Source organism: Zootoca vivipara, chromosome 10 (assembly GCF_965207765.1).
Source record: "Zootoca vivipara chromosome 10, rZooViv2.hap1.1, whole genome shotgun sequence".
In the NCBI taxonomy this organism is placed as follows: Eukaryota; Metazoa; Chordata; class Lepidosauria; order Squamata; family Lacertidae; genus Zootoca; species Zootoca vivipara.
In genome coordinates, this window is record NC_142593.1 from 48,299,665 (window position 1) to 48,322,496 (window position 22,832).

General features: G+C 45.7%; 1 protein-coding gene across 4 annotated transcripts in view; it reads right to left on the bottom strand.

The window, feature by feature from the left end:
• ZNF532 (zinc finger protein 532) overlaps positions 1–22,832 on the bottom strand; it is a 54,208-nt gene that overhangs the window by 24,820 nt on the left and 6,556 nt on the right. For all 4 annotated transcript variants that reach the window (XM_060280343.2, XM_088652850.1, XM_060280344.2 and 1 more), the window contains exon 2: positions 3,737–6,097. In XM_060280343.2, the coding sequence (XP_060136326.2) occupies positions 3,737–6,070 (2,334 nt within the window). In that variant the 5' untranslated portion in view covers positions 6,071–6,097. The remainder of the gene's footprint in view (positions 1–3,736; positions 6,098–22,832) is intronic.

The following is a 22,832-nucleotide window of genomic DNA, read 5'->3' on the forward strand; positions in this document are numbered from 1 at the left end:
CCACCTTCGTCCCCAGGACCTTGTAGGGACCCCAAGATCTCCTGCAATGCTTTTGCAAAGTTTTTTGCAGATAAAGTCACTCAGATTCGGAAGGAGGTAGACTCCACCGTGGGAGCAGGGCCGGGGCGGGAGAGTGCTAGAGCCCTGTCTAGTCATGTTACATGGGATCAATTCCAATTTGTTACCTCCGAGGATGTGGACAGGCTGCTTGGACAAGTGAAAGCCACCACCTGTCTCCTTGATCCTTGCCCATCCTGGCTAATAAAAGTAAGCCGGGAAGGGCTGTGCGATGGGTTCTGCGAGGGAGCCTTCCCACACCCGTTGAAAGAGGCGGTCATTAAACTGCTTCTTAAAAAACATCTCAAATCTACCATTCTTGGGCAAGGTGATTGAGCGAGTGGATGCTGAACAACTCCAAGCATGCCTGGAGGATGCGGACCATTTGGATCCCTTTCAATTGGGATTCAGGCCTCACCATGGGACTGAAACTGCCTTCGTCGTGCTGGTCGATGATCTCCGGCAGGCTAGAGACAAAGGTGATAGCTGTTTCCTAGTTCTGCTGGATCTCTCAGCGGCCTTTGACACCATTGACCATAACATCCTTCTGGACCGTCTAGAGGGGCTGGGAGCTGGGGGGACTGTCATACAGTGGTTCCGCTCCTTCCTCCTGGGCCATGTCCAGAAAGTAGTGTTGGGAGATGAGTGTTCAGACCCCTGGGCTCTCACTTGTGGGGTGCCTCAGGGTTCCGTCCTCTCCCCCATGCTTTTTAATATCTATATGAAGCCACTGGGAGAGATCATCAGGGGGTTTGGGCTGGGTGTCCATCAGTATGCAGATTACACCCAGCTCTACCTCTCTTTCAAATCAGAACCAGTGAAGACGGTGAATGTCCTATGTGAGGCAGTTGCCTGGAGGCAGTTGGAGGATGGATGGCGGCTAACAGATTGAGGTTGAATCCTGACAAGACAAAAGTACTGTTTTGGGGGGACAGGGGGTGGGCAGGTGTGGGGGACTCCCTGGTCCTGAATGGGGTAACTGTTCCTGAAGGACCAGGTGTGCAGCCTGGGAGTCATTTTGTACTCACAGCTGTCCATGGAGACGCAGGTTAATTCTGTGTCCAGGGCGGCTGTCTACCAGCTCCATCTGGTACACAGGCTGAGACCCTACCTGCCTGCGGACTGTCTCGGCAGAGTGGTGCATGCTCTAGTTATCTCTCGCTTGGACTACTGCAATGCGCTCTATGTGGAGCTACCCTTGAAGGTGACTCAGAAACTACAATTAATCCAGAATGCGGCAGCTAGACAGTGCCCTTCAGCTCTCTATATTGGACAACAGGCCAAACCCTATGCCAAAGGATAAATGGACATAAATCTGACATCAGGAATTACAAGACAGAGAAACCAGTAGGAGAACACTTCAATCTCCCAGGATACTCTATACAAGAACTCAAAGTAGCTGTCTTACTACAAAAAGAATTTCAGAAATAGACTGGAAAGAGAAGTTGCTGAACAGAGACGTTGGATTCTTATCTCATTATACATGATAAAGCGATCTTCAGCCATCTCACCCCTTGCTTTTTCATGCAAGACCATTTGCAGTCGTTTACAGACGTCAACAGCTATCAGTCAGTCAATCACCCATTTCCACCACCCTTCTGAGAGATACCCCTCCCCACCCTTTCTCTACATATAAGTGTCTGGCGACTTCTATTTCAGTGTATCTGAAGAAGTGTGCATGCACACGAAAGCTCATACCAAAATAAAAAACTTAGTTGGTCTTTAAGGTGCTGCTGGAAGGAATTTTTTTTATTTTGTTCCTAACCTTTTGTTTTTGTTAAATTATATTTTTGGGGAAAGACCATGCCTGTGCTTTACTCTCGCTATGTATCTTTGCAGCTGCAGTAAAATACACAGACCACACCGGGGAAGAAAGATAAATCTTTAACGGGCAATAACTACAGTCAAACCTCAGCTCCCAAACAGCTCCGTTTTGGAACATTTCGGCTCCCTAACGGCAAAAATCCGAAAGTAAATGCTCCAGTTTTTTAGAACGTTTTTCGGAAGCCGAACGTCCAACACAGCTTCCACTAAGTGCAAGAAGCTCTTGCAACTAATCGGAAGCTGTGACTCAGCTGTTGAACGTTTCGGAAGCTGAACAGGCTTCTGGAACAGATTATGTTCGACAACCGAGGTTTGACTGTATATGAAAAGCAGTGTTAAGCACACAGGCTACTATGGAGCAGAAAATGAGAACTATTAATCACCACTTTTCAGCGGTATTTTTGACACAGGCTTGCAAACCATGGTGGGCATGTCTTTCCATGGACTTCACAGATTAACAAAGCTCAAAAGGCAAGTGCCTAATATGGTAAGGAAACTTCATGCAGAAAATTTAACTACCGGGGGGGGGGGGGCAAAGCAAAGATTGTGTCTATCAACTGGCAAATCATTAAAAGGGTAGCAATTCAACAAAATCCATTGTACATAAGGATGTACATGAACCTGTCAATTTCACTTTCTCATTTTCCAGGCCTAATTGCAAGTTCTCCATATCAGTTTGCAAAATGTCTGTCTGTCTCTGTGTGTATATATGCACACATAAAAATACACTTATGCCCAGCATCTTAATGTGAATTTCTCTTAATAGCCACATTTCTGTATACAATTCTATGTGACACGCGATTTTTGCAAAGTAATTTACAAATATAATGCATTTTATAGGATATATATATATATATATATATATATATATATATGTACATTTTAGGCACATTTTAGCCTAGTTTATGCATTTTTTTTGTATACATAACTTGGCCGAAGAACCAAAATGCAAAATTTGGTTAACTGTGTTTTGTTTCTGATACCATTTTGGAAAATGCAAATAAGTTATATTTTTTATTTATTTATTTTTGGGGGCGGGGGAGAACGACTGATGAAACCTAACACAATCCAGAGTCTTTTCTAGATGCCTCCAGATTATTTCTGGAGCAGATCAGGATAGATACAGATCATGTGCCTGCTTGGCAGGGGGTTGGACTGGATGGCCCTTGTGGTCTCTTCCAACTCTATGATTCTATGATTCTATGTGCACACTCACCGTTAGAAAAACAAAGTCTGTATGAGAGTGCTATATGCAGAAAGACATATGGACTGAAAATTCTCTATCAGGAACAATGCTGCTTCCAAACCCCAAAAAAGTAACACACCAGTAACCTTAATGGCCTCCTGCACAGCTGAGCATTTAACCGGGAACCTTTGAAATTTGATGGGGAGCTCTCCAACAGCATGCAGAAAACTGTTTCATAGCAGTCTCCCCCAACTTGGTGCCTTCCAAATTTGGACTATAACGCCTATCCCACCACAGGCCATGCTGGCTGGAGCTGATGGGAGTTCTAGTCCAACAACTTCTGAAGGCACCAGGCTGTGGAACCCTTAATAGTTGAAATACTTTGCCTCGTTGTTATGTTTAAGTACCTTAAAGACTACTTGGGAATTCTCACGAGCACCTTTCTTCTCAAAAAAAGCCGGGGTTTTTTATTCCTAATGATTCCTCCTTCCAGCCCACTTTAAATTTACTTTTCTCAATCTTTTGCCACTTAAAAAACAAAAGTTATGACCAGAAAAAAATGATGCGAAGGAAAACACACATTTATAAAGGGGAGCGGGAGGGGAAGCACATCTCAATCTCCTTTGCATAGTACCAGGAACATTGGAATTTAAATATAAGATACTGTACTTGTCCGCTTGAGTCTGCAGCCTGCTGGAAGTGCGTTGCTAGAGACGTCTCGTCCTGGAAAACTTCGTTGCACTCCAGACACTTCAAGCTATGCCTGCATAGCTTTGGCGAGTCTTCGTCCAGGGGCATGGCCGGAGGGACAGGCGTGCTTGCAGGAGCCGATATGACTGCTCCGGTGATGTTGGACTGTATCTTGGCAACAGCATGAGCGCCCATCCCGATGGAACTTTGAAGAACGGACGACGCGATGGAACTATTGGTCGTTGGAGAAGCTATCATTTGATCCGCCGGGACGGGTTTCAAAATCAAGTGGGAGCACTGCATCACCACCCCCTTCTCCTTATGCCCGCGGGCGTGGGAGAGGAGGCTGCACTTGTTGTAGAAAACAAGGTTCTTTGTGCAGTGGTTGCAAGTGACCTCGATCCGCACACTCCTCCGGTCGTAGTGCTGCGTCAGGCTCCTTTCGAGGGCGAAGGAGTCTCCGCACTCCAAACACTTGTAGCCACGCGGGGGCAAAGCGATGCCCGCGTTGGCGGGGGGGCTGAGGTTTGGGATGTAAACAGGGACAGGGTTAACACTGCTGAGCACCTTGTTGAATGCCTCGACCACGGAGCTCTGCAAAGACGACACCACCTGGACTCGAGACACCTTCTTCGAAGGCTGCGAAGCCGCCGCAGAGATTATTGCCTGCTTGATCTGCTGCTGAGGTTTGGTGAGCACCTGGCGGAGTTCGGAGGTGGCCTGAGCGCTTTGAGGCAGTAGGTTAAGGTTGGCAAGATGGACTGTCTTTGGCACGAGTTTTGCGCTGGCAAGGCTAGACGCTGGCACCACCACCGTCTGCTGCTGTATGGCGTTGGCAGCTTTGATAATGGCACTGCTGGCATTCTGCACCGAAGCAGCAGATATCACGGTGGCTTTCACCGTCGTGTTGTTGGCGAGCTTCAGGTTGATAACTTGGGATCCTGCTGTCTTGACAGCCGACACTGGAAGGAAAGCGGTAGCCACAGGTTTGATGGTGACCTGCTTTGGAGCGAGTTCTGCAGACGCGACGGCGTTGGTGACAACCGTCGACTGAAGGGGTGCCCGAGGGGGAGAAGAAAGGACTGCAGCAGAAGTCGGGGAGGAGAGCAGCGACGTCATGGACGCCACCATGGAAGCGGTTTGTTCTGCTTTCCGGCCGCCGTCCAAATCAACTTCCGGCAACACTCTCGTAACCGTCCTCTTGATTTCGCCAGACGACGTCTTGATGGTTTTGATGCGAACTTTCGGGATTGCTGGTGTCGAGCCTGCGGGTGACGGCGGAGACCCTTTGCTGCTGTTTTCGCTCGATACGCTCCTGGGACTGTCAGGTTGCTTAACGGAGGGTTTCTTAGCACAGTCAATGAGACTCTGAGATTCAGGTGATTTGTCAATGGCCCTAGGGCTTTCATTCATATCTTTTGGCAAGGGAGACGGCTCTCTTGAAGTAGACTGTGGGTCTTTAACAGGGTCTGTTGCTGCTTTTTTAGCACTAAGTGCCGCGATGGCAGCAATACACGAGGAGAGTTTTGCTGATGACTTTGCTTTCGACTGTGAAACACTGGTGAGGTTTGCTTCCGCTTTCTCGGTGCCTACTTTTCCATCAAGTACCCGGTTTTCATGTACCTTTTCGGGATTTTCTTTATGTAGCTTATCATCTATTTTTCTCGCTTTAAAGGGTTCGTACATACCCAAAGGCATAGAGTTTGTTTCTGAGTCTCTTTTAACAAGTTTATTTTTATCGGCATTACCTGCAACTCCAGGTTTCATCAGGCTTTCACCTCCAAGTACCTTTAATTTCTCATAATCCTGCTGGGAGACGGACCCCGTCAGTACGTTCGCTCTGAAGCTCCCACGCAGCTCTTCCTTATCAGGGGGGTCATCCACCTCAATTTTTTCATCATCGTCAAATTCTTCGGCGCTTGAGATGGGGCTAAATTGGTTGAAGGTAGACTCTTTCAGTGTTGTCTCCGAAACGGAGCCCTCTTCTTTGTGAGATTTGCAGTCTTCTTTATTGTAACCATCTAGAGTCGAAACAGTTAAAAACCCGTTATGCAAGCCATTGCCTGTAGAAGGGTGACCTTCCTTCTCCGCTCCTTCAGAGGAATCAATCGTTCGCACGTTTTTCACGATGACACTGACGCCAACATCGGACGACGACGGTGCGTGAGAATCGTCATCGGCATGCACATTCTGCTTGATGTGGCTTTCGTGGTCATCGTGTCCTGACTCAATGGCAGCTTTAGGGTCAACCATATCTGGGATGTCAAATGCCGCAAGGAGGTCGTCAAAGTCCGGGGTCTTCATATCTCCCATGGTCACGTTAATGGCTTAGAAGCAAATCTACAAAATGAACAGAAATGTTTCCTATCAGTACTGTGATTTTTAACATGCAAAAATACCCATACCAGTGGAAAACGAAGCCCACTAAAGTTGTTTCGTTCTGCCAAGAAACTGACACAAACTTTCTGAAGGATCTCTAGTTACTTTGAAGACTTGCAAGTAAGGAAACCATTTTGCTTTTTAAGCAAATTGCAAGGGAAACCTTTCTTCTCAAGGACCGCCTCTTTCCATGTGAACCTACCCGAACCCTGAGATCATCTTCTTAGTGTGTCGCCTCCTTGAGAGGTCCAGAGGGTGGCAACACGAGAACGGGCCTTCTCTGCAGTGGCTCCCTGTCTATGGAATGTTCTCCTCAGGGAAATTCGTCTGGCGCCTTCATTACACACCTCTAGGCGCCAGGCAAAAATGTTCCTTTTTAATCAAACCTTTGGTTGACCTGATCAACATCCCATATCCTTTTAAAATGTGGCTCTTTTGGGGGGGGAGGTAATATTGGGTTATTGCTTTTATTTTTATTTTATATACTGTGATATTTTTATGTGGACTGCCCTGAGACCTCTGGGTATAGGGTGGTATACAAATTAATTAAATAAGTAAGTGGGACCTAGGTGGCACTGTGGGTTAAACCACTGAGCCTAGGGCTTGCTGATCAGAAGTTCGGCGGTTCGAATCCCTGTGACGGGGTGAGCTCCCGTTGCTCGGTCCCAGCTCCTGCCACCTTAGCAGTTCGAAAGCACGTCAAAATGCAAGTAGATAAATAGGAACCGCTACAGCGGGAAGGTAAATGGCATTTCCATGTGCTGCTCTGGTTTGCCAGAAGCGGCTTTACCAAAAGTCCAGGGCAATTTCATCCACAAATGATCAGTATCTCACTTATCATGTCAGTACTGGATGTAGCATGGAAGAAAACAGGCACAGAGGATCAAGAAAATGTTATGGAATACCATCAAAACATTTAGAGCATATATGGTATCATTAAAGTTCTAGTGGAACATGGTGAGCCTATCTTCCCTATGCTAAAAAAAAGTTGTATCTGCCCAGCACCATACATACTGATTTAATGCTGCCTCATTGCTAGGAAGATTCAATATTTTAGGTGTGTTGACACTTTTATACAATCTTATTTAGGTTTGTGAAAATATTATTCATTCTAGATTTTGTTAATTTCATTACAGATACGAAGCACCCTTTTGTTTAGTTCTACCTTTGTGATGGTCTGGTGATGAGACACAAATAAAACAATTCTGAATCTGGTAATATGTGGGAATCAGTTTAATACCCAGGTAATATAAAGTTATAGGGACCCAGGTGGCACTGTGGTTAAACCACTGAGCCTAGGGCTTGCTGATCAGAAGGTTGGCGGTTCGAATCCCTGTGACGGGGTGAGCTCCCGTTGCTTGGTCCCAGCTCCTGCCAACCTAGCAGTTCGAAAGCACGTCAAAATGCAAGTAGATAAATAGGAACCGCTACAGCGGGAAGGTAAACAGCGTTTCTATGTGCTGCTCTGGCTTGCCAGAAGCGGCTTTGTCATGCTGGCCACATGACCTGGAAGCTATACGCCGGCTCCCTCGGCCAATAATGCGAGATGAGCGCGCAACCCCAGAGTCGGTCACGACTGGACCTAATGGTCAGGGGTCCCTTTACCTAATATAAAGTTAGAAAGTTGTAGATGGGGGGGGGACTTGATATTTACTGGGGAAACTGCTTCTTCCCCCCACTTTGCAGGTGGACAGTCTCAAAGCAGAGACCCTCCCCAGGGCTAGGGGGGGAAGTGAATTTTAACAGAAGGGACACACACCCGCAGGTCTCCAGATAGATGGCAGCTCGTGCAAGAGAAAAATTCAAAAGGGTGGAAATGATTTCACAGAAGTACCAAATCTTCCCCTGGCTGTTCCTTCTTGATGGATAGCCCAAAAAATATAGTGGGATATAAAAACAGGATAGCCTACAGGATGGAAATTCCAAGAAAAGTCTTCCATGTACCTCCAAAATGCATTTCAGAACCAGCAGCCCAAGTCGCCAGTGGCTTCATTCACACATAATGCTGGGCCATAAACGATGGTTATGCACACAGCTCAATCACCTTGCCCTTTGCTCCTTTCTTATAAAGGGGAAACAAACCAGTGTTATGTGCAAACCAGTGTTTGTAGTTTGCTCTTCTCAAGATAAACCATGATTGGAAACCAAGGTCTGTTCTTGGCTTCCCTTCTAGGAAGGGAAAGCAAAGCAAGGACTCCAAGTTGCATGCACCAACGCCGAGCTTGTGGACAGGCTACCTTCCTGTTCATGGATAGCGGCATGTCTGGAAGCAGTCAATGAAAGGCAAGAATTACAGAGTGGGCATGTTAACTGCCATTTGCTCTCCAAATCTCGGGCCTTTGGGTACAATGTCACTATGAGTGGCAGGTAGACAACTCTGCCCACCTTTCAAGCTTGGCCCATGAGGGGTGGGAGAGATAACTCTCTCCCCATACCTGACCCATAGTATCTGTCATTCCACACCTGTGCCTTGGACTTTTACACAAGAGACAGCAGAGTCCTACTTTTCCATATTCAGCAGGTGCTGGCAGCTAACCATCCATGTGGCTATTCAAGGCTGAATTTAATCCTAGTGATACAGATCCCAGTTGAATCAGTCTTCCTATTGACCCCCAGGGAGTGCTAGGGTACAAAGAGTGTTAAGAACTCCTAGATGCCCAGGAACAGCTATGTACTACTGTGCTAATATGCCCACAATAGCCCCCAAAATATACACAAGAAATCAAGAGGATTTAATAGCGAGCTAGAAAAAGCACAGAAACCAAAATCCAACAGGAAGTCAACGCTGGAGGCAATTCAACAACTCTAGAAATGCGGAGGCACAGAATGTAATTCTAATTCCAGTTTGGGCCTACAATGTTAATTTCACAGCACCTCTGTATCGACCTAATGCAACGATCCAATACCGAACCAAATGAAAACCAACTGAGAGTGCACTAAAGTCACTTTTGATACTGTTGGAAGCATCACAAGGAGGTTAGTATAAAGCAAAGCAAAACAAAAAACCCAGCTATGATATCTCTGTATATCATAAGTATGTACCGGTAGTAAAATAAGCTGAATACCAAAGGCATTCAAATTGCCTGAAGTCATAATTCACATGGCAAAATCAAATGCTGGGATCACCAGCATTCACAAACCAATGACTCAAAAGCCCTGTTAACAGCAAACAAGTCACTTTTTATCCACTTATTATGCCTATATCCAATTTCTAAATCTTTCCAATACAAACCTGCCCAAACCAAGGCACTTTCCTCCAAAAGTCCCTGGGTTCTTATTTATTGCCTTTAAATTAGGCAAACTGCTGAGACCAGTCACTAATCTTGAAATACTGAAAAGATTTCGCTCAGCTGAGTTGCTGCAAATGGATATGCATCTTATCGTCTTCAGAGATTATTGCAAAAGCTAGATTATCATAATTACATTTGCTGAAGCATGAACTCAGTATAAGATGCATAAAATATATTTTTTTCCTTTTCTTTTTTTAAAAAAAACAACTCCTCTATCAAATAAAATCCTTTTAAGCAGCCACAAGCTAGCCATTCCTGGGGGGGTGGGGTTATTTTATTTTTTATTTTAAAACAACAACCCCAAATTCAAATTCCACTAAAAATGTTGCTCCATAGATTCCAAGATAATTCAAAGGTGAAAGCCCTGAAGGGTTAGCTAAATAATTAAAGCATGGGGCTAGGCCAGGAATCCCCAAACTTCGACCCTCCAGATGTTTTGGACTACATTTCCCATCTTCCCCAACCACTGGTCCTGTTAGCTAGGGATCATGGGAATTGTAGGCCAAAACATCTGGAGGGTCGCAGTTTGGGGATGCCTGGGCTAGGCAAATGCCAAAAGTCGCATGGAGTTGGAACACTGTACATGGTATGGAGCTTTTTAAAAAGCACACTCTTTGGTTGGAAGTTAAGTAACATTTCAATTGTCCCTAGTTCATAGCTGCCAAGTTTTCCCTTTTCTCGCGAGGAAGCCTATTCAGCATAAGGGGAAATCCCTTTAAAAAAAGGGATAACTTGGCAGCTATGCCCTAGTTGTGGGCAGTCCTAGACTTCTCCAAGGAGAGAGATTTAAAAACCCAGGAACACAGGGTTCAAGGAATTCTGCCTTCTGGGCCAACTAACAACTGTAGCATCCAAAAAGGAAACACAATATATAGGAACCTAGGAAGCTGTCATAGTGGTGTAGGTGAGCTGAAAATAATGTCAATACCGTATATTTCACTTGATTCTGACCAAACGTAGCCTCCTAGAGCACGATATACAATAGGAGGCTTAGTTTGGTGAGAATTGAGTAAACATTTCCAGAGTTAACACTAAATACATTACACGCAGGTGGCGCTGTGGTCTAAACCACAGAGCCTAGGGCTTGCTGATCAGAAGGTCAGCGGTTTGAATCCCCGCGATGGGGTGAACTCCCGTTGCTCAGTCCCAGCTCCTGCCAAGCTAGCAGTTCGAAAGCATGCCAGTGCGAGTAGATAAATAGGTACTGCTCCGGCGGGAAGGTAAACTGCGTTTCCGTGTGCTGCTCTGGTTCTCCAGAAGCAGCTTAGTCATGCTGGCCACATGACCCGGAAGCTGTCTGTGGACAAAATGCCGGCTCCCTCAGCCAGTAAAGCAAGATGAGCGCCGCAACCCCAGAGACGTCTGCAACTGGATTTAACGGTCAGGGGTCCCTTTACTTTTACATTACTTCTGGTAAAAGAGCCAGCATAGCCACTAAAGGGCCATGAAAATTTTTTGTCCCAGGCTTCATAGACTCTTTTACCCATGTACTATCTGAAACCAAAGGGGCACACTTGTTGCCAGATGTGAGACTCTCCTACCCCATGAACAGGTGTATAATCTATAATACACAATAAAACAATTCCACCAAAATGTTAAAAACATCCATCATTAAAACTTCATCAAGCTAAGATCTTTCCCAGGACTGCATCTGTACTGGAATTATCTTTAAAATGTTTGTTGGTAATGTTTTGTCACTAGGCTCCTTTGGGAAGAAGGGCAAGACATAAATTTAATAAGTAAAATTGCAATTGGGGGGGGGGATCACAATGAAAGAAGCCGGTTAAACAGCATTTAGAATAGTTAAAAAAGAGGAATTAAAACAATTCCAGGTTGGGAAGTTCCAAGTTCAGGGGAAAGCTGCATGTATCAGGAAAACACATCCTTGTGATTCCACTCCACCCCACCCCTCCTGGCCATCTTGACTCTTATTTCTTGGTGAATCACTGAAAACTATCAAGCTCGGTAACTCAACCAGGATTGATTCAGCTGACATGCATGGGAGCTGTGTAAATCAGCCCATATAGTTTGGGGGAGGTGGCAGGGGGCAGGGAAGGGGGAAATAGATTTTATCGAACGCTCATTCCTCTTCACCACCTTACAGAAGTACCATTGCTCTCCAACAAAACCACAAGCCGGTATCACACAAATGCATATTTTATGAAAACGATAAAAGTGAGCATTTAACTAGCATTTTCCTCCTTTTCTCTTCAGTCTCTATTTGCCCGTCTCGGGGAGCCAGTAATGCGTTTGCTAATGGGTTGTGACTACAGAGCACACCTACCTGTGGTGTTAAACAATGAGGAGGAGGAGCAAGGATCTTAAATTTCGCCTAGATGTGAGTCGGGTCAAAACCAGCCTTCTCCCAACTTTACTCCTACAGATGCTTCGGATTACAACACCCATCCGTTGGCTGGGAGTTGCAGTCAAAGACATGCGGAGGGCAGGTCAAGGGCAATTGGGAATCTTCTGGCATGCAAGGAATGGGAGAAGAAAGCCATTCGCTCTCATTTCTGGAGTCGACATGCCTACATCAGCCCCCTCCCCTGACCCATGTACACCAGAACAAAGGTGAACCTATCAATGCACGCTCTGGCAACAGAAAAAATGCATTGCTTATGGGGTGGTACTAGAGTTCCCTTTTTTCTTTTTTAAAAGAAGAACCATTTAAAGCAGTGTGGTACAATGCATATATACGTACCACCTCTGCTAAAATGCTCCAGAAAGCAATGGGAGCATCCAGATGGGAGGAGTTTGGGTGGGGGTTTTCAACAGCACTACAGAGTAAGGTGATACAGAGTAAGGCCCAAGTGTTCCTCAGCCTATAGCTGCCATTTACATCCAAGAGACAGAAAATGCATGTTTACCGCGTTCATAAAATAAATGCCACATGTTGTTTAGCCCTCAACCTTGCATCTCTTTTTCTGGTTTGTGTATGTTGCAACCGTAGCCTCTGCGCAATGCTTCAACCTCGCAGGCATTTAAGATTCTGGCTTCTAGACAAATCGCACTTGGCAGATTCTGGGGACACCACCGTCCAATCCTATAGAGAGACCATCTACCTAGGAATCCAGATTTGCTTGCGTTCATTGCCAATAGCCCAGTGCTGACAACCTGGTTAATTCATTTGGGAAACTGCAGTGTTTGCACTGCAGTGTGTAGTTTGATGGATTCAAGTCCAACAGCTTCGTGACAAAACGTGGCTTGGAAAAAGAGGGCTGCCTCTTTAACCCAATTCTTTTTGGCTTCTTCTCAATGCCCCTTAACTATGCTTTTTGAAATCGCCCTTGAGGATGATCAAATCACAAACTTGCGCACAGAGAAAGAATAGGAGCAAAGTCTGTTGCAAACCTTCTTGGACCAGCTCCACCTTCTCCCTCAGGAACAGAATTACGAAAGCCAGCTGTGAGGCAGAGCTTTATATACACAACTGCTTATGATCATCCTCGACAGATTGCAACCAGACACTCAGCCTGTGTCTACATCATTTCCTGCCTCCCCTGAAATTCCAGGATCCCACGTGGTTAACCCTTGTCGCAATCTCCTGCTGGCCTTGTGGTCTCTGTTTCAAAGGATGAAGCTGTCTTTATTCCCAATGAGGCAGTGGATCAGGGCAGAGGCTACCTTGCAGCAGTGCCTCTTGGATACGACTATCATCCCCGGGTTTGCAGGCCCCAACACAAGGGCAGTAATGGGAAGAAACAGAAGGGGGGGCATTTGATGGGAAGAGGGTCTCTGCTCATTGTGCCTCAATTTCAGCCACTTTGGAAAGCAGAGCAGGGATGCCCACTCCTCTCCCCAATGGAGAGGAAAGTCTCAGTGGAGGCTAAGCCTGTAGACAACCCAGAGAGAAGGCAACTCAGGAAGCGTCATCAACTGATTAGGAGCCCGAACGAAAGGGTGTAGCATTGCTGACCAGAACCAGGTGCCATTTCTGCCATCGGGACTCACTCCGGAAGCACGCACTTTGCAACCCTGACATTCTTGCAAAGTGAGCGAGTCTCTTGAGTGACATTTAGAAAACACCTAAAGGCAGCCCTGTTTAGGGAAGTTTTTAAATCTGTGATATTTTTATGTATTTTGGTATTTGTTGGAAGCCGCCCAGAGTAGCGGGGGAATTATATAATAATAATAAAATAATAATAATGCCTTGTCTTTAAAAGCTTGGCGAGCAAGTCATGGAAGCTGTTGAGACATCTTTGTTGCTTCTGTCCAGTTCTGAATGTCTTGCGTGATTCCTGAATCATGACTCCCAAACTCTGTGTCTGTGCCAAACCTGCGCCTTTATTTGCCTGAATAAAAATCCTTTTCTTACTTGCATGCAACAGCTGCTCTCTGCATGTGTTGGGCATGAAGCAAGACACTACTCTGGAACTAGATCCAAAAGTCCCCAAGGAGACAGTGAGAAGCTCCAGGGACCCCTAGGAAACTCCTGCATCAAAACCTGGACCAACAGTGATGCCTATCGCCAGGCCCTCAATGGAACTTGATTTAGTAAGCATCTCCAGATCCTAAAGCATAGGTGGCCTAGTAGTCAATGCCCTCCACAAATTATTGGTCTCCACAGCCCATCAACTAAAAGCCAGCACAGCCAACCGTCAGGGATGATGGAATGGGTGTTGTAGTTACAAGGGTTTTACAGGCTTCTTGTTTAACACCATTATATAGTTATTCATACCTCGCCTTCTTCCTTGACAGGGCCCAAGGCAACATTGCTGTTTGGGCCCATGCCTGATGCATGACTTCAACATGCCTTGCAGTCTCTGAGTCTGTGACTCACATCCTCAGTCAAAGCAACACCGTCATTATATTAAACGGACTGCGGATTAAATCTTAACCAGGGATGCATTATCATCAAGCCTACCCAGACATATAATTAAGTTATCTATATCTGGCTGAAAATAAATATGTTTCATTGATAATTTTATTATGTGCAACACTCAAGAAAGTTTTCTGATTAAGGGGTCTACAGTTTCCCTCCCCCCTAAATAAATACATACAGGAGCACACAAGTTCTGGTCAATAAGTTGCACGAGTCTCTCAAATAATTCAAATACTGAGTGAAATGAACAGAAAAACAATTAAACTGGGGGAGGGAGAGGTAGCTTTATGCATGCTCCAAATGTACAAATTCATAGTCACATGCACACCATACATTTAAAGCATGCCGCTTCTCCCCAAAGAATCATGGGAACTGTAGCTTACCCTTCCCAAAGTTATGGTTTCCAGCACCCGTAGCTAAATATAGTTGCCAGAATTCCTTGGGGGAGAGCCATGTAATTAAAAGGTATGATATGAATGTGTCCCAACAGAGCAATGGTTCTCAAAGGGTGTGGCAGGAGAGGATGGCAAGTGTGGCAGGAAGATTCAAGGACAATCAAAGAAACAATTTAAACATTTCAATGCAGCATGGATATACAACTAGAAGCAGTATCCACGGCTCTCTTCAAGAGCACTGGCTATTCTTTGAAAGTTCTCCACAACACAGGAATTTTCAACTCCGACAAATATGGAAGATCAGAAAAGGGAAAGGCCCATTTGTGTTGATGAGGAGGTGAGAGTTTGTCTCAAATTAGACCCAATATAAATGAGATTACCCAGCAAAAGCGAGCTCACACCTCTCACTGAGTTTATGATCCTTAAAGTCCATGTGTAAGAGGCTTGTTTATAATTATTTTGGGGGAATGATTCTGTGTTGTTTCATACTTTTTGGATGTCCCGCGATCATACTATAAAGTAGCTGTGTTCCGTGCTATGAATCAAGCACTGCTAGGAGTTGTTTCTTTTAGTTTTCCAACGTTATTTCTTATCAATATAAAAATTTGGTGTGGTGCGAGCAAATTTTTATTCTGAAAGTGCGGCCCAGAGGGGGGGGGGGAGTTCGAGAAGCACTGCAATAAAGAGACTTCACATTCGTTTATTTTCCCCATCTGTCATCTATATATATAAAAATGTAAAAAAGGGCATGTGGGTGGGTGATGTGGGTGGGTGTCCACTTTTCTCTGAAACCGCTTGACTGATTGCATTCAAATTTCGACACAACATCCAAAGCGAAAATTAGAGTGACCATATACAGGTTGCGTAGACAGATGTCACACCTGGGCCATGTAAAAACCCCAAAACCCCGTGTTCCAGAACTCACAATTCATCCTCAAGTGCATGCTGGGAGCACAGGAGATGTTGCAAAACATCGCCCTCTAGCGACGGCTACACTGGTACTGCACCTAGGAAAGCTTCCCTCTCTATAGCATCTCGGCTCGGCTTTCCAGACTGGGCCAAGTGGAGGTGGGGGCTTGCCTGGGTGGGGGAGGGGGCGGGACAGGTCATGGGTTGAGACAGGGTATGCCCAGCCACAGGGATAAGCTGGGGGGGAGGGGGCGGCATACCTCATGGGTCAGGACAGAGTGGGGACAACCACGGGGATGAGCCGGGGGTGGGGGGAGGAAGCGACGGGATATGTCATGGTTCAGGACAGGGTATGCCCAGCCACAGGGATAAGCCGGGGAGGGGGGGGCGGCATACCTCATGGGTCGGGACAGGGTGGGGACAACCACAGGGATGAGTCGGGGGGGGAGAGGATGGGATGGGATAGCTCATGAGTTGGGACAGGGTGGGGGGAGTCACAGGGCAAAACATTTCAACAAAATGAAGGGGGACTCTGAAGGTGGACTCTGAGGGTCCATTTAACAGACTGAGCCACAGCAACGCGCGGCCGGGCCAACTAGTAGCCAATAAGGGAAGAAAACTGCAGGGGCACTTTGAGCATCTCAAGCCAAGCTACCAAGTGGAGAGGGCTATGTCTTGGTAGAGACGGAATGGAGGACAGAGAACTGGGGCTTGTGCTGAAGAGTGCTAGAAGAGAACTTTCTCGGGGATGCGATAATTGTCACTACCGGTAGCTTAGATTCCATCAGACTGTACTAGAGGGAAAGAAGAATACAGTGGTACCTCGGTTTAAGTACACAATTGGTTCTGGAAGTCTGTACTTAACCTGAAGCGTACTTAACCTGAGGCGAACTTTCCCATTGAAAGTAATGGAAAGTGGATTAATCAGTTCCAGACGGATCCACAGAGTACTTAAACTGAAAGTACTCAAACCGAAGCATACTTAAACCGAGGTATGACTGCACAAGGGCCCTTCCATCAGCTCTGCTGAGACAGTAGCAACTTTGGGCTCCTCTTCCTGTTTCTATTCCCGTTAAGGTAAGTTTGTAGACAATATATAGTGCCTGGGTTAGCTTGTTTCCTCTTATTTCCTTTCCTGTGGTGTCTTTGTAATCTTGGGGGAAGAGACTACCTCATTACTGTCCTGTAGGCTGCACTGGGGTGTGATGGGTCTCTCGCAGCTTCAAATAAATGACTTTAAAAGGGGGGGATTGAAGGAGGTCTGTCAACATTTGAGCGATGGTGGCTCAATGGAACTTCCATGTTCAGAAGCAGAATACTTAAGATTGAACATTAGATGCACTAGTGCAGGGCTTCCCAAACTTGGGTCACCAGCTGTTTTTGGGCTACAACTCCCATCTTCCCTAGCTAGCAGGACCAGTGGTCAGGGATAATGGGACCTGGCAGACCATGCTGGAAATACAATGCTGAATGAGATTGACCTTTGGTCTGACCCAATTAGGAAAAATTGTAATAATCACATATAAAAGAAACAGTATACAAGAAGTAAATAAGGAGGCCATTTACAGGATAAAGGAAGTCTTTTATTTTTATTGTATGTTTTCTTTGTGTAAAAGTGGATAGGAGTTTAATTTCAATAATTAAATTGTCAATGGTGGTGGGTTGGTTTGTATGTATGAATTGTTGTGGACTATGTTGTAAATAAAGTATAAAAAAAATTATTTCATTTTTAAAAATGGATCTTCTTACAATTAAGTAGCAGGGCTGAGGAAACTGTGGCCCTCCAGATGCCAAAAGATGCCTTCAGCTCCATCCAAGATGGCCAATGAAAGGCATGGGATGATGGGAGTTGTAGTCCAGGCAAAAAGAAAAGAAGATATATATCAAAGCTTATGATAAAGTATGCTTAGTAGCCGTGGAATAAATAGAAAGGTCCAGTGTGCCGTAACTGCGAAAAAGTGAAGCATGTTGCTAATAACACCAAGGTCACAGGTTTGATCCCCGTATGGGACAGCTGCATATTCCTGAATTGCAGTGGATTGGGCTAAATAATCCTCAGGGTCCCTTCCAACTCTGTGATTCTATGATCCATGTGAAGAATCGTGAGAACAAAGATGGAGAATGCAGTTGTCAATATAGAAATTTAATAAATAATAATACTGGGGGGGGGGTTATTCGTCGTTAAAAGTATGTATTTTTGTGTTTTTATATTGCAAACCATTCTGTGATCTCTAGATGAAGGATGGTATAGATGATGATGATAATAATAATAATAATAATAATAATAATAATAATAATAATATGACGAGCCCGCACTTGGAATGGTGTGTACAGGTCTGAGCAAACAATATTGCAGAGCTGGGATGCGGGTACGCTGTGGTCTAAACCACTGAGCCTCTTGGGCTTGCTGATCAGAAGGTCGGCGGTTAAAATCCCCGCGACGGGTTGAGCTCCCGTTGCTTTGTCCCAGCTCCTGCCAACCTAGCAGTTCGAAAGCACACCAAAAAGTGCAAGTAGCTAAATAGGTACTGCTCCAGCAGGAAGGTAAACGGTGTTTCTGTGTGCTGCTCTGGTTTGCCAGAAGTGGCTTAGTCATGCTGGCCACATGACCTGGAAGCTGTACGCCAGCTCCCTCGGCCAATAACGCGAGATGAGCGCCGCAACCCCAGAGTCAGTCACGACTGAACTTAATGGTCAGGGGTCCCTTTGCCTTTACCAGTGGGAAGGTAAATGGCGTTTCCGTGTGCTCCTCTGGTTTTGGTGTTCCATTGCGCCAGAAGTGGCTTAGTCATGCGGGCCACATGACCCAGAAAAACTGTCTGCGAACAAATGCCGGCTCCCTCAGCCTATAAAGCGAGATGAGCGCCACAACTGGACTTAACTGTCAGGGGTCCTTTACCTTTACCTTTTTAGAAAAAAGTTTAGAAAATGACAAATCCCTTGTGAGGAAGGGTTAGAAGAGTTGGGGGCTTTTAGCTTAGAAAAAAATGCAAGTAAAGGGGAACATGTTAGAGGTGTACGAGATTTATACATGGTAAGTGAAATCTGGATAGAGACACTTTTCTCCCTTTGTTGCAATGCTAGAACCCATGGTCAACCAATGAAGTTGAACACTGGAAGATTTCGGACAGAAAAAAGGAAAGTCCTTCTGCACACAGTACAACTATGGTAATCCAGAATGCGGCAGCTAGCCTGGTGATTTGGAGTGGCCGCTTAGACCACATAACACCGGTCTTGAAAGACCTACATTGGCTCCCAGTACATTTCGGAAGTCGAAACCTTCGGAAGTCGAGGTATGACTGTACCTGAAGGAGCGTCTCCACCCCCATTGTTCTGCCCGGACACTGAGGTCCAGAGCCGAGGGCCTTCTGACGGTTCCCTCCCTGCGAGAAGTGGAGGTTACAGGGAACCGGTAGTTGTGCTCGCCCTGTGGAATGCCCTCCCATAAGATGTCAAAGAAATAAACAACTATTTGATATTTAGAAGACATCTGAAGGCAGCCCTGTTTAGGGAATTTTTTAATGACTGGTGTCTTAATGTATTTTTAATCTTTGTTGGAAGCCGTCCAGAGTGGCTGGGGGAACCCAGCCAGATGGGTGGGGTATAAATAAAAAATATTATTATTATTATTATTATTATTATTATTATTATTATTTTATTGTGTGGAAGTATGGAAATGCTGCCCTAAGAAGCAGTGGTGGCCACCAACTCTGATGGCTTTAAAAGACTGGACAAATTCGTGGAAGATAAAGCTATCAGTGGCCAGTGGCCATGATTACTATGTTCCACCTTCACTGTTGGAGGCAGTAGGACTCTGAATACCATGTGCTTGGAACCTCAAGTGGAGAGAACTTTGTTGGACTCCGTCTCTGCTCATGGGCATCCAGTTGGCTCTTAGGAGGAGGAGGAGGAGGAGGAGAGGAGGAGTTTGGACTTGATATCCCGCCTTTCACTCCCCTTAAGGCAGGCATCCCCAAACTGCGGCCCTCCAGATGTTTTGGCCTACAACTCCCATGATCCCTAGCTAACAGGACCAGTGGTCAGGGATGATGGGAATTGTAGTCCAAAACATCTGGAGGGCCGAAGTTTGGGGATGCCTGCCTTAAGGCGTCTCAAAGCAGCTAACAATCTCCTTTCCCTTCCTCTCCCACAACAAACACTCTGTGAGGTGAGTGAGACTGAGAGACTTCAAAGAAGTGTGACTAGCCCAAGGTCACCCAGCAGCTGCATGTGGAGGGGCGGGGAAGTGAACCCGGTTCACCAGATTACGAGTCCACCGTTCTTAGCCACCACACCACGCTGGCTCTCAGAGCACTGATTTAGATGGGCCTTTGGCCAGACCCAGCAGGACTCTTTTGATGTTCTTAGCATCTGGAACCTTCTACTATAGAGGAACAACATAGTATGTAGGGGAAAATACACAGGGGGGCTTGGCCTCCAAGGCTTGTGAGGCTGTGACACTCCAATGCACGCTCCCAACTCCTGGGCACCCATTTCTGGGGTTTCGGTGGTGGTTTTTTAGATGCTTGCATATAAAGAGCTAAAGAAATCTTCCAGTTTCCTGGATGCCAACATCAAAGGTTCCAGGCTTTCAGACAACGAGAGCGTCAGGAGTATTCTAGCACTTTGTTGGAATTGAACGTTGTGCTGTTACAAACATTCCATGCCTGCAAATGGAAATATCTCCTCCACACCCACCGCCACATACTGTTTCTGGGTGTTCTCTCACCACTGCCCAAGCCAATTTTGGTGGGGGGTGGGGGGGGACGGCTCCTGCACAAGAAGAAGTCTTTATGCAGGGCTTCCGCTGAGGTTCATGCCCCTTGGGTCTGGGATTCTTAAACTTCAGACAATTTTGCTTATGTTTAGCTTCAGTTGCGATTATAGAAGCATCAAGAGAAACAAACAGACAAGAAGTCACTCTGCATATCAGCAAAGCGGGTTATCTAAAGAAAGGCAAAATAAAACTGAAAAAAAGATGGAGGAGGAAAAGCCACAATGCGTTCAAACCAAAGAGGGTTTAACGCCCAATTGCTGCATTACTTTTGATCACTTCTCAGCTTCACCAGCCCTATTTGGGATATTTCCTTGGCAAATCTGTGTGCAGGTACCTAAAAGAAGAGAATCAGAGCACGTGCACCAACCCTCTAGCAGAAATTGTCAATGCATGTTACAAGTTTAAACAAAATAAGAATTTCTTTGGAAATATTTCTCAACTGCCCTTCAGACAAGGGTACCAAGGTGATGTACAATGCACATAAAAAACAAGGTACAACATTACACAGAGTAACTAAAAGAGTGTCCTACACATGTTGGACTGCAGCTCCCATCAGCCCCAGCCAGGATGGCCCATGGAAAGGGATGGTGGGTGTTGTAGTCAATTATCATCTAGAGGGCACCACTTTGACTACCCCGGCAAACAACAAGGATAGGGAACCCGTGACCCTCCTGATGTTAAACATCAGGAAGAACTTTCTGGTGGTAAGAGCTGTTCGACAGTGGAATGGGCTCCCTCAAATGGTGGTGGTGGACTCACATTCATTGAAGGTTTTTAAGCAGAGGTTGAACAGCCATCTGTCATGGATGCTTTAGCTGAGATTCCTGCATTGCAGGGAGTTGAATTAGACAACTCTCAGGGTCCCTTCCAACTCTACAATTCTACACTGTTGGACTACAAACTCCCATCATTCCTCATCACTAGCAATGCTGGGCAAGGCTGCTGGGACTTGGAGTCCAGCAACACCTGCAACTCTTCCAATGGTGTTGGACTACAACAGGCATGTCCAACAGGTAGATCGTGATCTCCCAGTAGATCACTGGACGTCTGTGGTAGATCACTGGCTCCTCCCGAAGAAGCTGAACAACTGTGGCTCCCCTAAAAAAAAAGCTCAGAATTTTACCTCCTCCCTGGAAAAACTCAACAACTTTGGCCCAACCCCCCCCCAAATGGGCCTTCCTCCTTCCTAAAAAAAAAGCTCAACAACTTTGACCTGAACTCCCAATAAGGGGGTAGATCACTGCCAGTTTTCAACTCTGTGAGTCGATCGCAGTCTCTTGGGAGTTAGCCACCCCTGGACTACAACATCAGGCCTACTACGCTGGATCAGGGATGACAGACGTTGCAGTCCGAGCAACTTCTGGAGGGACACAGGTCCCCCATCCCTGGCATGAATATCACATTGATGGAGCGCTCAAAGGGCAATTTACTTCTGTCATTTTTTAATATCCTGGGCCATGTTAAGGGCTTCTAAAGCTCAGGCTCGTTCCTGAAAGTCAGGAATGGACTGAAATGGAAATTGGGAAAACTCCCACACGTGTCGAAGTAGTTGGTCACACTCATGGGATTATTTGCATACAGGAATAGTATTCTATTTACACTGGGGTTGGGGTTTTTTGAGGGGTGGGGAAGTATTTCCTCTGCTGCATCAATGGTGAACGGATAGCACTGGCAATTCATTGTTCAAGACACCCACACGTAATCCCAGTGAACTGGGAAGAAGTAGGCCCTGGAAATGTTTGTGTCAATGTTTTCACACTTTCACAGACAAATCAATATCCTATGTGTACCTAGGGTGACACTTCCAGTGAAGACAAAGCAAATTGCTTTATTTCTGAGAAGACCTAAAAGCCATTAACTGATTCAGAATCAGCTACAAAGCAGATTCCAGCATGAGCTCCTCCTAAGAGGACCAGCTCTCAAAAAAATAATAATCTGCATTTTCAGCTTAAAAGGATGGCCTACATGTGCAGGGGGTGGGTGGGTGGGTGGCACAACACCCACACCCACACACACACCCAAAAAACCTCAATCCTCAAAAATCTCTCAAAGAACAGAATGTTTGAATATATTATACAGAAACATCCAAAGAATCATAAACAATTATCTGTTCGGGTTTCTTGCACTACAGCAAACAGTTCCAGCACAAAATGTAACTGAATAGAAAGAAGAAATGCTTTGCGGTAAGGAAAAAAAATAGAGGGAGAGAGAGCACACACAACACAGACACACATATCCATGCATAGTGCAATGCCTCTTCCAAACCCCAAATCTAGTAAGAACATTGCCACAAAATGAAGTGTTAGTACTTACAGTTTTATAAAAACCTTACAAAGCAGAAAGGTGATCTCATGTAACCCCAGGGATCTCAGCTGACCCTAGGGAGGAGAAAGACCCAATGCAGGCTAGCCATCCATATTCTCCCCATTATGTTACATGGGCTGGTGCTGCCTAAAACAGCATTATCTACAGCCCAACACTGAACCACTGTATATTGACATTA